Source organism: Gavialis gangeticus, unplaced genomic scaffold (assembly GCF_001723915.1).
Source record: "Gavialis gangeticus isolate Ggan-Ray unplaced genomic scaffold, GavGan_comp1, whole genome shotgun sequence".
In the NCBI taxonomy this organism is placed as follows: domain Eukaryota; kingdom Metazoa; phylum Chordata; order Crocodylia; family Gavialidae; genus Gavialis; species Gavialis gangeticus.
In genome coordinates, this window is record NW_017729019.1 from 1,478,716 (window position 1) to 1,496,464 (window position 17,749).

A 17,749-nucleotide genomic window follows, 5' to 3' on the forward strand; every position below is an offset into this window, starting at 1 on the left:
GCTGCCATTTGCCAGAGCTCAGCCAGAGGGTAGGCTTAGAGGGCAGGCAGGGATTATGTGGAGCATGTGGGCTCAGCACTGCAGTGAGAAGCTCATTCCTCACTCCAGGTGCTTTCAACTAATAATAGCATTTCCTCCAGTCTGCACAGGATAATCTAAGCTGGCTATTTGTCTCCTTTGCAGACATTTTTATGGCAATCCTATCCAGTTTGTTGGACAGTCCACTTTCCAGTTCTTGCCAAAGCTGCACACCCTGTAAGTTCATCGATCAGGTCCTTAAAAAGGTAACCGAGCTTGCACTGGAACCCTGGGGGCCAGCAGAGAGTAGGTGCCTCCTTCCTGCCGCTGCTATCATCGTTCTTGTGAACCTGACAGTGCCCTCACTGGGAAACTCAGTGCAGCTTTTCTAGCCCAGACCACCAATGCTAAATGAGCCCCGTGTCTTTAGGCCACGTGGTGCAAATGCCCTTTAATGAAGGACAGCCATTGAGAGGGGCCCCTCTTCTCACTGATCACCTAGCTGTCAGGCTCCCAGTGCTTACACCCCTCCTTTCACTGGATAAATACCACTCTTACCTGCTGTAGATAAGCTTCCCACGAGGGCCCCAACTGAGCTGCAAATACCTAATGACTAACTGAATCTCTTGGGCCTAGCCATGCACCATTATGCAGCACTGCCCAGCACTGCCCATTTGAGCAGTTGCAATACTGTTGACAGGACCACTGGAGCAAGCATATTTCCTCTTGGGCAAAGGGATGGTGTAACAGACCCACAATATTGTATTATACTGTGAGTGCCTCCCTGCAGTGGCATGTTAACAAGAGCAGCAGCTCCAGGCTTGGATCCCAGGGGATACTCATCCCAGTCTGCACCGTAATTGAGCCACTCTGGCTGCACAGGGCAAAGTGAGATGTCAGTGTGTTTGGGAGAAGGTGGATTCAGAAGCTCCAGCAGCTGGCCTTGCTGCTTTCAGCTGCTCTGGCCACAGCTCATACCTTGCCCCTGTGCTTGTCCTTATTTCTCTCCAGGTCCCTAAATGGAGCAACAGACATCAGAGAATTCCCAGACCTTAAAGGAACTACCAGCCTAGAAATATTGTGAGTTTCCCTGCGACCATGTTCCTTGTGCTGTTCCTTCTCTAAGGGGTTCCAGGCTTGTGAAGAGCCTCAGTGGAGGCCAGGTTTACTCTGTTATGCAGTGACTTTAAAGCCATGTGAGGCTCTGCTGCATATCACTGAGCTCCTCTCTAAACCATTTTGCTCCTGCATCTGCTCCAACTAGCTTGTCTGGGAGCACCCCCGCTCCCCTTTTGCTCTCAGCGCTCTCTATTCCTCTCTCATTAATCAAGTCTCTTGGGCACCCCCAACCCACTTGGCCTAGAAAGCCCCCTACAGAAGAGACCTTCAGAAATTATATTCCATCTCCATCCAGTCAGGGCCAGTGCTGCTGCCTCACTGCCAGGGACCTGCACTGCCAGTTGCTGCCTAGAAAGCCAGAAAAAAACCCCAAAAGGCAGAAAATCTGCCATGTTTGGAGCTCACTGACCTCATGATCAAGTCCTCCAATATTTGGTTTGGCTCAGCTCTGACCATAAGACCTGCCCATCCCCCACCCCTACCTAGGGCAGTCGGGAGTCCCAATTCCCAAGGACAAGCCTTCCCAGGAACATGCTGGCCACGGCTCGCCTGCTGGTACATTCGGTGAGGTCAGGACCTCATGGCAGACTCTTCAGTGCAAGACCCTCGCAGTCACAGGAGAGGACTGGTGAACTCCCTGCTGACTCTATGAAACCTCTTGGAAGTGCTGGAGGACACTATGTTCCCTCATGGCAGCTCTAATAGCACCTAAGGCTCTCCCAGCCATGCCATCTTCCTGGCAGGAAAACCAGGTTACTGGGGATGTCTTTATCAGTGCAGTGGCACTGTCCTCCTTTTTGCACAGTCTCTAAGGAGATCATATGCTAGCTTTGCCTATGACAAGGCAGTGCCACTGCCTGCTCCCCAATGCCACCTCCTACCGCACTTCTCCAAACACCCAGCAGCCATTGCCTTCTTCTTGCCAAGTCACCTTCAGTTTCTGTGATGCTTTTCTTCTTGTGTTTGCTCTGTCCTCTCCTGCCTGGCACTGGAAGGCAGGGCTGGGGCAGTGACAGGCTCTCTACATGCCCACTTCTCAGTAATACCAGCCATTATCTCTTGTCTCCATTCCCAGGACCTTGACCCGGGCAGGGATTCATTTGCTTCCCAGAGGGATGTGCCAGCAACTACCCAGCCTCCGAGTCCTGTGAGTAACAAATGCTCCCCCCATCCTGCTTGGTCCTTGGAGAGGTGGCATACAAAAGAGTGCCCAGGGTCCTGGCAGGACCCTTCCCAGGGCCCTGGGCACACAGGCAGCTCTCTCTCTCTCATGCTGGGACAAGTGCCCTGTAGCTGCCCAGCACACTTGTCCCAGGTGTTTCAGGTGCATACTGGGAAAGACAGTGCTCAGCTGCCAGAGAACAAACCAGAGCACCACAACCAGCTCAGTTACAAAAGAAGATTAAAAGGGACTGGGATAATTTTATGGAGGGGAAAGGATGCCAGAAAGAGGGGTATGATGTGTGAAGTTCTTGCTGGTCAGGTCAGCATCAAGGAGGGGGTGGGGTGGGCAGAGTTTGCCTTCCTCTTTAGTTGAAGTGTGATTTTCTTCCTTGGGTCTTTCAAATGCACATTAACAACCCTTGCAGCAGCAGGGCATTGACCGTGCCTTTGTCCCCCCTGCTTTACCTGTGATAGTTTCGGGCAGGGGTGGGCAACTATTTTGGGTGGAGGGCCGCTTACTGAGTTTTGGCAAGCCATCGAGGGCTACATGATAGGCAGCCAGGGGCATATAAATATTAATTTTCTAAATGTTTTAGGGGCCCCATGGGCTGGATAGAATGGCCTGGCAGGCCGCATCTGGCCCCCGGGCCGCATTTTGCCCACCCCTGGTTTAGGACTTTCTTGGCGCTTTGTGCAATGTGCCTTGTGGTTGTGTGACAGGGTGGATTGTGCAGTTTTAGGAATAGGTTAGATGGACTTGTATGGGATGGTTTAAACAGGGATGATCCTGTCTGGACCAGGGTGATGAACTAGGTGGCTTCCAGAGGTCCCTTCTAGTACTACTTTTCTATGATTCTGCAATTCTCTCATCCAGAGTACTAACTACCCAGGCAGTTCTCATCACAATCACAGCTGCCCTGGTGTTTGATTAACACCCCCCCACCCCACAAGAGCCACCACTAGGCTCAGAGGCAGTAGCTGATACACACGTGTGAGCTTCTTGTCTCCCCACTCTGTACTTATGCATCATTCACCCCACTGGACAACAAGAGTAGAAAGGGTATCCAGTACTGCCCAGGCAGAAGGGCAGCTTTATACAGGTGTGAATGTCGCACCAAGTGCAGGACAGAGGGGTCTCGCACAGGGGATTACCCCCATACAAGGCCAGAGCCAACCCCTCTCCCCAGGTTCCATCAAGCACAAGTTATGGGGAAGGGAGATTATATTGTGCACCTGCAACACAGCAATGGCTATTAGGGGGTCCCCTTTGTTCACAGTGGGCCTAATTCCTCTCTCACTCACCCTATTGCGAACAAGTCTCTTGGGCCTGGACCCCCGCCCCCCCATTACTAATCCTACTGTAAATCAGGACTCCACTAGTATCAACAGAATGATGCCAGTATCAATGGGAGGGGGGAGTCCTTCAACCTTTCCTTTTGTCAAACATGTTTGTCATGAGAGCTTGTTGGGACATGTCTCCCTTCTCCTATTGCTGCCCCCACAGAGCTTCTGGGCAAAAAAAGTGAAAACTGAAAAATGTCAGCAGCAGACTGTGGATGGGAGCATCCTGCCAAGGGGCCTTACAGGAACTGTGGTGCCAAGGGCTCATCTTCCCATTCTCATCAATGGGCAAAGATCTCTGACTGGACTATATCTTCTGTGATGCAGCAGGAACTCAGTCTTTCCCAAGCTCCTGCACTCAGTGTTAGGCTTTTGGCCTCAGTTCACTGTGTAAGGCCATCTGCCTGGGGACATCTCCAAATCTCTGCGGTGTTTATCCTCAGCACCCTTATCCTAGCAGGCAGGGAAGGACTGTTATCACTGTTTCACACCTTGGGGTCCAAGGCAGAGAACAGTTAAAAGGCTGGTTTAAGATCATACAGGAAGCCTGTAGGTGAGCTGGGAATTATGTCCTCTAGGCAGAAGGAGCCTTGGGCTCTGCCACTGACTATGTGTCCTTGGACAGGTCATGTAACTTGCCTGTGCCCTGGTTTCCTCACCTGTACATGCCTACAAATATTAACTACACACCTATTTAGGTGCTTTAAGATCCTCATATAGAAGGTATCAGAGAAGTATAAAGAATAAGTAGTAAGTATGTTCCTGGGGATTTGGCAGTGGTGAGAAACACTGCTCAGCTCAGGGCAGGCCGCAGATGAAAGATCAAGGGCTTCAGGCAGTCATTTTTTGAACATCATCTGCATATGTGGGAGATGTCCCCACAAGCAGAGACAGCCCATATCAGCTCCCAGTGTGCCCTGCCCTCGACCTGGGGAGGAAGCCAGGAGAGTGCCAGAGATGGGCAAGGAATAGAAATCAGTCTGGTGGTACAGATTGACAAGTGCAGTCCCAGGAAGAAGGACAGGCACACGGCTGCACGAAAACCTCCCCAGGCATCAGAAACTGGTTTGCTCCTGAGGGCTGCAAATCTACGCACAGGTCCTGGAGGGGAGCCTTGACATGCATAACTGCTCTGCCTATGCAGACACAAGGCTTGATGTAAGCAAGGAAGCACTGACAGATTTTGCAGCTGTCTCTGGTGCTAAGACAGGGGCTGGATGGAGTGGGCTTTGTGATCCTGACCCTAAAAAAGCAAATTCTAGCTGTACCAGGAGCAGGGTTTGTCACCTATGATGGACAGAGCTGCACTGAGGCCAGATTAGCAGGTGAGATCCTGAGCACTCCATGACTAATGCAAGGAAATCACTCTGTAAGGAAATGAATGAGGAAGTTGGTGCCAAGCATCAGGTGCGTGCTGAACACATATTCTTCTTCCCGGGGGTTTCCCACTTTCCCCAGCTGCATGGCCTAAAGTCAGGCTGCTCCCCTCCCCAGTGCTATCTCCTTCCCAAGAGAGCTAGCTATGCATTTAATCTCCTGACATTTCTGTCATGTGCCTTCCCCAACAGTGAACTCTCTCACAACCAAATAGAAGAGCTGCCCAGTTTCCACAGGTGTCAGCAGCTAGAAGAAATGTGAGTAAAGACAATCCCTCACTCATGGCTTGGTTTGCAGTTGGGGGCCCGCTTGGTGACAGACATGATCTTGGCTCCAAGGTACCCCAAGGGATTGAGCAAGCAATGGGAGATCCAGTTCCTAGGACACAAAAATGCAGCCAGGCCTTTGCTAGAACTTGAATGGAATAGGAATTATGGGGAGAGGGGGGTTAAAAGTTCATTTCATTCACATTGGATGGAGGACCTGTGAAGTGAGTGCAAGAGGCCTGACGTGGAGCCAAGTCTCTTCCAGAAGATGGGACTTATTAATGATTCTCATTTATTATTTGTATTCGAGTAGTGTTTAGGAATCCCAGTAATGAACCAGGACCCCATTGTGAGAAAACAAAAGACTTAAACCTGAGAGCCTCTACTTGAGAGAGTCCCGCTGTAAAAGGAAGGACTGGACTGCACTGATTTTACTTTAACCTAATGTGGAGTTTGGTTCTGGATATTCCCCATTGTCATCTATCCTGTGGTGTTAGTAGTAGGCCTGTGCGAGTCAGCAGAGATCCATCCGGCTTTGGATCTGGCTGTTTCAGATGGCCGTGATCTGATCTGGAGCTGGGGACCGGGTTTCCACCTCAATCCGGCCAAAGCTTTGGAGCTGCCTTGGAGATCCGGCCATAGGGTATAATGGGGAGTTGATGAAATATCTATAACTTTGTTGTTTCTTGTCTGATTTGGATGAAACATGCAGGGATGGTAGCCTCTGCTGAGAGCATGAAACCTGCCAAGTTTCAAGGACATCCATGCAGGGGTCGGGGGGCACTGTACCCCAAATTCTTGAAAGCCACACTCATGTCATGGCTGTGTGTCGCACCACAGGGGGATAAAAACTGCAGGGCTGGGAGCTCTTACTGATGCCACAAAGCCTGCCAAGTTTCAAGGAGATCAGTGCAGGAGTTTGGGGGGAACTGCCCCTCAAGCTGTGGACAAGCACAAGTCATGCCATGGGTGACCCTGCGTGTGCTAAGGCACAGTGGGGTGACAGCTGCAGGGGTCGTGGCCCCTGCTGTGACACCTGCCAGCTGTGGAGGAGATCAGTGCAGGGGGCTCTGGGGCCCTGCACCCCTAGCTGCTGACAGGCAAAACTCCTACCAAGACTGTGTCTGTCCTGGGGCAGTTGACTGTCTGTATTGATTCTTTCCTCTCCTTAGCCTGGTGTTGTAGGTGCTCATTGATGCTCGTTAAGTCGTGATGTAGTAGCTAGGTCCTGTGCATTGAGCTGGTCCCCGAGTCCCTGGTCCTGGAGTGAATCATGAGTGATTGATTGGTAACTGGGAACACAGCAGCTCAGCAGCCAGGTCTGCAGCCCTGTCTCCCCTCCCCACCCCAAGACAGACATAGTCAGTCCCACAGCACCCATGGCACGAGTTGTGCTTGTCCACAGCTTGCGGGGTAGTTCCCCCCAAACCCCTGCACCGCTCTTCTTGAAACTTGGCAGGTTTTGTGGCCTCAGTAAGAGCTACCAGCCCTGCAGTTTTCACCCCACTATGTTGTAACGCCTAGATGTGACATGAGTTTTGCTTTCAAGAATTAGGGGTGCTGTTTCCCCCACACCACTGTACCAATCTTCTTGAGACTTGGCAGGCTTCACCTCTCTGCATAGTCTACCGTCCCTGAAAATTTCATCCAAATCAGACAAAAAACAACAAAGTTATAGGTATTTTATTGTTTCCCCATTATACCCGATGGCCAGATCTCCAAGGAGGCTCCGAAGAATTTCGGGAAGCCAAATGAGGCAGCGCTTCGACCTGGATGTGCTGCTTCAGACCCCAAAGCATCCGAAGCTTCTCTGGCTCTGAAGCTCTGTCCGAAGCCTTGCACAGCCCTAGTTAGTAGGTCACTTATCATTGTGTTATCGAAGGCTAGGATTGCCAAATGGGAGTTACACATCTGCATCCCACTGAAGTTGCCCTGTGTTCTCTGGTTCTGTAGCTGCAGATTTAGTCAAGTAATTTAGCAACTTGCCATGGAGCTGTTCTCCACAATTTAAGTTTAACATACATTCTGTTCCTAGCCATAGGCAGATCTAGGATTTTCAAGGTGACGTGCCACATCATCTGCACCCCATCGCATATAATACAACACATTTTTCTCCAGTTAAAAAGAAACTAGAAGCTTTACTAATAGGGTGGGGGTAGCACTATATAATCTAGCAAATTGGTGCACATTCTAATCGTTACATTAGTTTTTGCTCTGATCTTAAACTGAAAAAATATAAACCTAAACACACACAACAAACTAGGCAAAAATAGACAAAAGATAGCGTCATTTGTCCTGTAAGCATCATAGTTAAATGCATTTCTCTTACTCGGAGCCATAAAAATGAGTTCTAGCCTTCTTGAACTTTTTGGCAGGACCTTTAATACTTCCTTCACTATCAGTCATTTCTATACAAGTTAATGTTTTTAGCTAGAGCTAAAAAAAAGAAAAGGCTGCATGGCTGTGAAATAAGATCGAGATTATCAGGAACAGTTAACAGACAGCAAAACTGCAGAAAAGATGGTTTGAACACGGTAAGAAAGGTAGCAAAAGGGCTGGGAGACCCCTCTGGATCTCCTGAAAACAAAAGAGAAGCCTATAAAAGATAGCAGCTGGGAATTACCCTCAAGGAGCAGTACACAGGTATGGCCCACACCTGTAGGGATTGGATTAGAAAAGCTAAGGCAGAAACCAAATACAAACTGGCAACAGAAATCAAAGACAATAAAAATTCCTTCTTTAGATATGTAGGAAGCAGGGAAAAAATAAAAGGAAATATAGGACCCCTGAAGAATGCAATGGGACAGCTGACAACTGACACTCAGGAGAAAACCAAACTCCTAAATTAATGTTTTGTATCGATATTCCACCAGACAAAAGACATTAACTTACCAGACAGAAAGCTGGATGCACACAGTGTGGGTGATCACCTTCCTATCAGTGAAGATCTTGTGAGGAAATAGCTAGAGAGGCTGCATATCTACAAGTCAGCAGGTCCCGATAAACTGCACCCAAGGGTGCTGAAAGAACTGGCTGACGTCATCACATGACCAATGACAAAACTATTCAAGAACTCATGGTACTTGAGTTAGGCCCCAGAAGACTGAAAGAGGGCCAATATAGTGCCTGTCTTCAAAAAAAGGAAGGAAGGTAGACCCAGGGAATTATAGGCTGATCAGTTTGACCTCAGTCCCTGGGAAAATCTATCAAAGAATCCATTACTGATAGGCTAACAGAAAGCATTATTCTAAATGACAGCCAACATGGCTTTGTTGCAGACAGGTCATGCCTGACCAGTCTCATCTCCTTCTATGATCGGGAAACTCGCCACCTAGATAAGGGAGATGAGGTCGACATCGTATACTTGGATTTCAAAAAGGCCTTTGACTTGGTTTCCCATGATGTCCTAATGGTAAAATTGGCAAGCTGCAACCTCAACAATTTAACAGTCTGGTGGCTAGGAAACTGGCTCCAAGGTCGGACCCAGAGAGTGTTAATAGAACCGAATAGACATGGAGAAAGGTGACCAGTGGTGTCCCTCAAGGCTCAGTACTCGGACCAGTGCTTTTCAACATATTCATCAATGATTTGAACACGGGTGTGGAAAGCATACTAGCAAAGTTTGAGGATGACACCAAGTTATGGGGAAGTGCGGTCACGCTAAAAGACAGGTTGAGGATACAGGCTGACCTGGACAGGCTTGTAAAATGGGCAGATCTAAACCTGATGATGTTTAACACTGAAAAATGCAAAGTGCTGCTACATTAGTCAGCACCACAACTGAAAGAGACCTGGAGGGTCACAATTGACCATAAAATGAACATGAGCCACCAGTGTGATGCTAGAGCCGGCAAACCGAACAACACTCTGGCATGCATCAACCAATGCATCGCAAGCAAAACTAAGGATGTTATCCTCCCACTCCGGTCCGCATTGGTGAGACCACAGCTGGAGTACTGTGTCCACTTCTGGGTACTGTAGTTCAAGAGGGATGTGGAGAAGCTGGAAGGAGTCCAAAGGAGGGCCACATGAATGACTAGAGGTCTGGAGAACAGACTATACGAGGAGAGGCTGAGGGACTTAGGACTGTTCAGCCTGGAGAAGAGAAGACTCAGGGGACTTGGTGGTAGCCTTTAAGTATATAAGGGGCTAGGAGAACACCTGTTCACCAAGGTAACTCAGGGGAAGACTAGGAAGAACGATCATAAACTAATAGAGCATCAGTTCAGATTAGACATTAGGAAAAACTTTACAGTTTGTGTGTCCAAAGCCTGGAATAGACTCCCCCACCCCCAGAGGTGGCACAATCACCTTCCCCAGGGATCTTCAAAAGATGACAGGACACTTACCTTGCTGTAGTCATCTGACCTCAGCGGTCTTTCCTGCCTTGAGCCGGGAGGCTGGACCTGATGATCCCTGAGGTCCCTTCCAGCCCCTAACTTCTATGAATCTATGAATAGTGGAACCTCCATCCCATCCAAAAGGAGAGGGGGTCATTAATGCTTGTGGAATAGAGAGATTAGCAGGAATTAGGGCGATGATAATGAGCCATGAGGTCAATTGACTCTCTCAGCCCTGCCTGAATAGAAATGCTGCTGCCCCTCCCCAGCAATTGTGGGCTCTGCCTGCTCCTTGCACTCTCTCTCACACCTTTCGTGCAAGTGGCAGGCACAACCCCTGCCTCTAGTAAAGGGCCATTCCTGACTCCAAGACCGGAGACCTTGCAGTGCAGTGGATCACTCCTGTGCTCTGGAGTGAGGTGCAGCATAGAAGGGAGGCAGCTACCCAGAAGGGCTGGGGAACATTGGAGCCTTTTACTGTCCCAGGCAAATAACGCTTTGCAGTGCAGCGAGGGTGTGGAAGGGGACACTGTCTGAGCCCCAAAGTTGCACGCAGAAACAGAGAGGGCTCTCGGCATTAGGTTGCTTTGTTTCTTGACCCACTTACCCCTTGAAATAAGAGCAGGTTTTATGAGCTCAACTGGCAGCGACTTCCGCTGCGGCGGCACTTTGTTCTGCTGCCAGGGGGGCAGGGAGCCCGGCAGAGTAAGAATACTGCCTTAAGAACCTCTCACACCAGCCTCTCTGTCTTTTCAGCGGCCTCCAGCACAATAGGGTCCGTGAAATCAGAGCAGACACCTTTGGGCAGTTAATGGCCTTGCGCTCCATGTAAGTATAGTTTGGGCTCAGTTGGCACTGAGAATGGCTTGGATCTTTGTTGTGGGGAAAAGGGAGCCCTGGGCACACTGCCAGATTGATGCAGGGTGCCCTGACCATGCTAACATAGTCCTAGCTGAGCTGTCTGTATCATTAAGCTTTCAGGTCCAGACCATACCTCACCCTATGAAAAGAGATAGACAACAAAACCCCCTTTGCTCCGGTGACACCTGCTCCATGCAAATAGCTGACAGGCTGGTCATGCTGATCGGTTTACCCAGCAGGGAAAATACCATGACCACTAAGGTGGTTTTCCTAGTTGCAGGGGAAAAGCACTTTCTTGGCAGGGGGTAGCACCTTGACTGAGGTAAGGCATAGTTAGCCTCCCACTTTCACTTCCAGTGGGAAGATCTTGGCTTTACACCAACTTTATGGAAATGGGCGACTCCTCCTTAGCTTGCTCCTGTGGCCATACGGCTGAGAGTAAGCAAAACTTGGAAGCATACAAACCCCAAGCCTCCAGACTTCAGCCTGCATGTGGGATGCCAGCCAAAGGATTTGAAAGCATCAGAAGCCCCAGGCAGGGGTGGAGGATGTTTGCCAGTAGTAGGGCCACATATGGTTCTTGAATGACTCATGGATTTGGAATGGATTTGGCTGATTTGGCTTGGGACATGAAACATTTTTTTTTTTTTTAAGAAAAAAGCCAATAGGCTTCTTGTGGGCTAAGATCAAGTGTAGTCACTGCACTGGTCTGCAATGTTCCTTCTAAGGTTTAGTGATTTGTGAGCAATCCTGGCTGGGAGTCTGCGGGTATCTCTGTGTGCCCACCCCTCCCCCCTCCTGCAACAGCCTGTGGTCAGGTTGGGGCGGGTGAGGAGTGACTGGACACAAAGCTGGCAGTGGCCGGGGGGGGAGCATTAGTGGCCTCTTGCTACAGCCCTGAGCATCCCCCCCAGGCTGGTGCCCAGGGGGCCATGGCCGCCTACCTTCCCCCCCACCCCCCTGGTCAGTACGCCACTGTGTGCCTGGCATTAAAAAGTTATTACGCGGCATGCTTTTTTAATTGTGCACAGCCGTGCACGCACGCAGCTTAAAGGGATGCTGCTGGTTTGATACCCAAGCTGAAATGCAGTTAAAATGGCACCATGTAGTGAAGGATGCATCCCTGCCTGCATGCGGAAAGGACTACCTACAAGAGCCTCATAGTTAGCTTCCCGTTGGCCGGCTTCCGGTGAGAGGATCTCAGCTGCATGCCAAGTTTATGGAAATGAGAGACTCCTCCCCGGCTTGCTCATGTGGCCATATGGCTGAGGGCAAGCGAAACTCAGGGGCATCCAAACCCCAAATCTCCAGGCTTGAGCCTGCAAGCAGGATGTCTGCCAAAGGATTTGGAAGTATCTGAAGCATGGAGGATAGTTGCTGGTAGGAGGGCCACATAAGGTTTTTGAATGCTTCAAAGGATTCGGAACTGATCTGGCCAATTTGATCTGGTACACAAAAAAATGTCCAAAATTTTCCTATATAATGCTGATAATGGCATTGTATGGGACTAAACTGTAGCACTGTGCAGAGAATACACATTGAACATATCTGCAACAGACAGTGCATACATGTTTCACCTCCTAACCACATCCAACACCCATAGCCCCTACATGCAAACATGCACACCACCACAGAAACTATGAACCCTGAACATGTATTACACACAGCACACATTAACCACAAATGTACATGTTACAAGCCACGTGCTCTGCCCACACCCTGGCATACAATCATTACACACACTACAAACTATTCATACTAACTGATCCTATTCACACACTGATTATACCCTCCACAAAAATACACACACTTCAGATGACACTCACCAGCTACACTTTACACACTATACATAGTCATTACACACATTAAGAAGTCACAAATTTGAACATCCTATATGCAATGCCTACTAAGCACACACAGACACACATATGGACACAGCTACATGCATGTTGCATCCCTTCATGTACATTTGCCTTACCTGCACACAGGCTCTGGCCCCAACTGCCTATGCAAACACAAGGCTGAGTGCCTCCCCTCACCACGTGTGCACTAGAAGGGGAAAGTGCTTGGCTCAAAAGCCTATTATTCTGACTGTAGGGGAAAGCCAAGACCTGCACAGTGCTCAAGAGTTTAGACATCGTAATGCAAAAGTCTCTAAACTTGCAAAAATAGACCCAAATGGGGAAAGATCTTTCTTCAGGGCTGAATAGTTGATCTTAGCTGAAAAGCCCAATGAGGGAAGCTATGCCGTTGTCACACTTCCATCAAACCCAGGTGCATCAAGCTCACTTGCATCCCCAGGCCTTATCAGGACCATAGGTCTCCTTGCATGCTGGATCTGGGTCCGGTGACAGAGTGGCATGGGGATTAATGCAGCTGCTGCTGCCCTCACCCCCCCAACAATATGCATGCCCATTGTGGCTCTATAGCTGGGAATTCAATGACAGGCCCCATATCCTCACTCACCCAGCCCTCAACTTCCTGGCCCCTCTAGGAGCCCGCTGGGCTGGATGAAACAGCTTCAAATCTAGCCCATGGGTCATGTTTCACAACCTGATCTAAGCTGACAGGGCCTGGTTGTGAGAAGCTGGGCTTAGAGTCCCAAAAGCTGGGAGACAGTCAGAGGAAAGAAGCAGGGAGGGATTTAGAAGGGACATCATATTGAGGTGGGACGGAGGGGGTGGGGAATAGAAAATGAACGGGAAGGCAAAGGGACCTCAGGGGACTGTACAAGGGATATGTACAGAGTTGCTGAGAGCCCAGCCTTCCTTACAGGAAATGTGTCTTCCCAGGGGCTCAGTGAGAACTTGTAGAGCTCAGCCATAGGTAGTAGGAGGGAGCGTCTGCATGCGATGCCTCAACCTTTCTGTCTAGATACGTTCCTACTCACAGGCCCTTGCAGTTCTGCGCAGTCACCATCATTGCCTTGTATTTGCCTTCCAGAGACCTAAGCTGGAATTGCATCCACTTCATCCATCCTGAGGCCTTTGTGACCCTCCACTCACTCACCAAGCTGTAAGTTGTATTGTTAGTCTTTTTGCAGAGGAGCAAAGAAAGCATGCATGTGGGGGCTCCAGATTCACTCACTGAGCTGCCAAAGTCTACAGAGATAGAAGACAATGACATGGTGCTCAGCCCTCAGATGACCAGTGCCATCTCAGGTGTCTCGTTGCACTCTGCTCACCATCGAGCCAGCTCAGTCTAGCCCAGGCTTTAAGTAATTCCAGTGCTTGAGCAGGAGCCTCTACCCTCAGTTGGGTTTTCTTCCCAGTCCTCAGGGCTTCAAGTCAACCCCAAATCAACAACCAGTTTCACACTACCTTCTCCAGATGCCCACAGGAACCTCCCTACTCTCCTGAAAGCCACCCCATGCCTTATGGGTGAACAGATTCGGGGCAGAGGGTGGGGTGGGGAGAACAAGCAACTTGCCTTTCACTTAGGACTTTCACTTGCTGTCCCTAGACCCTCCTGTCTTGAAAAAATCTCCTTCCCAAAGACCAGCCTGGGCCAGACTGACTCCACAGCTGGGAGATCTGTTAATAATTTCTGCCTGGCTCCTCCCCTTCCCTAATGGGACAGTGATTCTTCATTGACTACTTTAATTAGTAGCGTATAGCTCTTCAGCCTACCTCTCTGCAGCATGCTGCTCAAGTAGTCAGTAACAAGGGTTAGGGCCCCCAATTATAAGGTGTATTGAGAGGAAAAGACAGATTAATTGAAGGAGGAACATGGCATACCAAGATATAGAGAGGTGGTAGGATGGATAGGTGGTTGGATTGATAAAGGCAGGGAGGGAGAAGGAGATCACCAAAGTTGAGCTTTCAACAGTGGCACCCTGCCCACAGTGACTGTGGTATCATTTCATTCATCACCAAAATGAGACCAGCTCGCAGTTAGCATTGTGCAGCGATTCAAATCATTGACATCATAGCATCGTATATTAGACACCAGTCGGGTAAATACAGCAAGGCCATATACAAAACCATCCAGTCTCTCAGTTAATCTACCTCAGTTAACCCTAACACTGCCTGTTTCTCCTTCCCTTTCATATAATAGAGACTTGACTGACAACCAGCTGGTCACCTTGCCACTGGATGGTTTGGGTGGCCTAACCCATCTGAAGCTCCAAGGCAACCCTGCACTATCTGAGCCCTTCACCAAGGAAAGTTTCCCCAAAATGAGGTATGGAGTGGCACTTGGTTTGGTCACTGCCTGGTTGGCACTCAGTCCCTCCAGGTCCCAGTTAACCTTTATCCTTCTATACAGATGTCTTTCCACATGGCCTTTATTTATTTCAATCAGTCGCCTGTTCTCCATGTTTACTGGATGTTTTCCTGCCATTCCTCCAGGCCAGCAGGTTGGATAAGTCTGGCCTTGTGCTAACATCCCATCCATCATTAAGAGCCTTCCATGGGAAAGTGATGTTCCACTTAACATCCCATTGCTCCCATCCCCCAAACAAACACATAAGCAGAGCTCATGAAGCAGGGGGCCCGAGCCCAGGGCTTCTCTGAATGGAAAACATTCTCAGAAGCCAGTCCCAGCTAATGACATCCAGCTTTCCTTCAGTAAACTCTGTTTGTGTGGCCGCGTCCTGTCTGCTATGGATTAATGACAAGCCCAAAGGGGTCAAATTAAGCAGTTAAGCAAGACAATGCTGTAGGAGGCCCAGAGTCCACTGCTTCACTGGGAGCACTGGCTTATCGACACCTATATTAGCAGAGGGCTCTTGGTGCTGCATCCTTGTGCCCGATGCTGAGTGAGCAATGGTGTTGCTGCATCAGTTTTCACGCAAAGGGGAAGGCTGGTATTTCAAAGTAGCCCCTGTTTTGGGATGTCAGTGTTTGGGTGTGCACATATTTTCAAACATATGCACACCTCAGAGTTCCTGCCCACTTCAATTGTAGCTTTGGGGCTCTGCATCTCTGTGCTGGTCAGCACTGCTGAGGAGGCATAATATCCCCAGCATTGGTGGGCCCAAGCATACTTCTCTTGTGCCCTGTACACCTGCACACACAGGCATGCTCCAGACCTGAATGGTTGCCTATAAAGGTGCTCCCAGCCTGTTTCCAGCAGCTGCACTAAGGGGCATTGGAAACTGAGGGCTCAGGAACAGCCAAGGAGAGAAGAGGCTGAGCAGTCTCATGGGTGCATTTCCCATTTGGAGAGTGCCTGGAAACATGGGTGGGCAAAGTGTGGGCAGGGCATGCTTGGACCTCCCACATCAGGACCTGCTGCCACAGTGGTATACCCAAGCCCTTTGAAAATCAGGCCCAGAATATCTCAAGTAGATCCAAGACCACAGTTGAAAACACCGGTCCAAGCAGCTCACAGGCTGGTGGGAAAAACTTTAAGTGGCTGTTGAAATCTATCCAGTCCCAAAGGCTGTGCTTGGCTTTGTCCCTTTGCCAAGTGGCAGAGGATCCCAGACAACTGGAGGGCTTAGCACATCCGATCCTGATATTTCATGTTAAGCAATTCAATGATATTGGGCCAAATTCAGTTGTCACTTGCAGAACTGTAAGTCTCTCAATTTCAGTGGCGAAGGTTTGGATTGGCACCACTGTGACGCATAGGAAGGTGGCCTTGCACCATCTGAACCCTCTAGAACTTCGGGGCCTGGGTGCCAGATGCACCTCAAGCTTAAAAGCTTCCCTCTGTGAAGGAATCGTCTGGTAATAGTTCTTAACCATATACACGGATCTGCACTTTCTTCCCACCTTTCAATAATAGGATTTAATGTAGAGTTTAGAGCAGGAAGCAGGTCTGTATACAGAGTTCCCATAGCTTCCCTGGGGTCATCCAGAAATGTTTGGTAACTTAAAACAAAAGCATATTTTTAGGATATAGAGTTTCACCAGATTTACTAATCCTGTCAGAACACCAGAAGATCTTAATTGCCTGGAAAACTAGAGGCTGGCTTGACTCAATAGGCAGGGTTTACAGACTTCCAGCAACCAAGCCAGAGTTTGCTGCATTTGCTGGGGGGGGGAAGCAATTTCAGGCTGAGGGTGCTGATATTTCACCCTGATGATATTCAGCTGCTGTTTAATTAATCTTATGATACAAGATATGCCATATTTCCTCACATATAACAGTCCCCAGAATAATACACACTTCATTTTTGAAAAGCAAAACAAAGAAAAAAGATTTTTCCAGGGTTATGGTTGCATAGAGCAGAAAAGAGGCTAACTGTTCAGATGACTTGCCCTCCCTTTCCTGCTTAACTGAAGCTGAAACCCTAGCTGCTGCTGAAAAATGGTTTCCATGGGTAGAGCTAGGATTTTGAGAACAGCTAGAGTCTCCAAGGCTGTAAAGTAGGAGAGAGAGCATAAGTAGCTAGCAGACAACAAAATTGCCCCAGGAAAGGTTAGCTTTGATTAGTGAAACATGAAGCCCATTTAAAAGGAGAGACCACTGTTAACACCTTTGGAGTAAAGAACAATGAGCTGTTAAATCAACTGGAGTTGAGAAAACATATCTAGGTTTCCTCAGTGTATTGGCAGAGAGTAGCTTAGTGTGAGAGGAGCATCAGACTTTGCACAGAATCTGGCCTTCTTATTCTAGCCTGATGTCCTGTAGTAAAGAGGACACTTTCCAGTGTGCCTAGCCTTGAAGTAGCCTTTCTTTAAGAGTGCCTAGTAACTGCACCATTAGGCACCTAGCCACAAAATCCTCAGAGTTTTTTGGGGTTTTTTTGGAGCCATCCATTTGTTGGATAACAATTTTTCTGTCTCAGTAAAAGTAAGGAGCATAATCTCTGATCTTGAGAGCTTGGGGTGGTGCAGCTGTAAGTATGTGGGCCCCCACCAGGGGCTCTAGTGCCAGGTGGGCACTCCCCTCTGAGTTACAAAGCTGACATTTGGTGATACCGTCTTGTCTAAGAGCCCACTAGGCTGGTCACTAAAAATAAAGCAGGGGAGAGACATGGGCTCCCAAGTGGTATTTTCAGAAGTACCCAGAAGCTGCTTGAAGCACTGAAAGGTAGGGCTGTGCGAAGCTTCGGGTGCCGATTTGATTGGGAGGAGATTCGGTGACCGAATCTCCAAATTCGAATCGAATCAGGGGACCAATTAAAAGGTCCAAATCAATTCAAAGCTCTCCAAATCTTGGGCAAAGATTCGGAGGGGTTTGATGATTCGGGCAGTCCCCGGCGGCTGCAGCGGGGAGCTGCAGCTGACTCCGAGCTGGTAAATACTAGGGGCAGGGGAGGGGGAGCTGGGAGAGGGGGGAGGGGACCATGGGGGGGACCAGCTGCCCTGA

The 17,749-nt window shown here is 49.1% G+C and overlaps 1 protein-coding gene across 1 annotated transcript in view; it reads left to right on the forward strand.

Moving 5' to 3' along the window:
* LGR6 (leucine rich repeat containing G protein-coupled receptor 6) overlaps nucleotides 1-17,749 on the forward strand; it is a 311,458-nt gene that overhangs the window by 271,783 nt on the left and 21,926 nt on the right. The window contains exons 9-15 of the mRNA XM_019513794.1: nucleotides 184-255; nucleotides 1,030-1,098; nucleotides 2,213-2,284; nucleotides 5,211-5,276; nucleotides 10,382-10,453; nucleotides 13,430-13,501; nucleotides 14,543-14,668. Of these exons, the coding sequence (XP_019369339.1) occupies nucleotides 184-255; nucleotides 1,030-1,098; nucleotides 2,213-2,284; nucleotides 5,211-5,276; nucleotides 10,382-10,453; nucleotides 13,430-13,501; nucleotides 14,543-14,668 (549 nt within the window). The remainder of the gene's footprint in view (nucleotides 1-183; nucleotides 256-1,029; nucleotides 1,099-2,212; nucleotides 2,285-5,210; nucleotides 5,277-10,381; nucleotides 10,454-13,429; nucleotides 13,502-14,542; nucleotides 14,669-17,749) is intronic.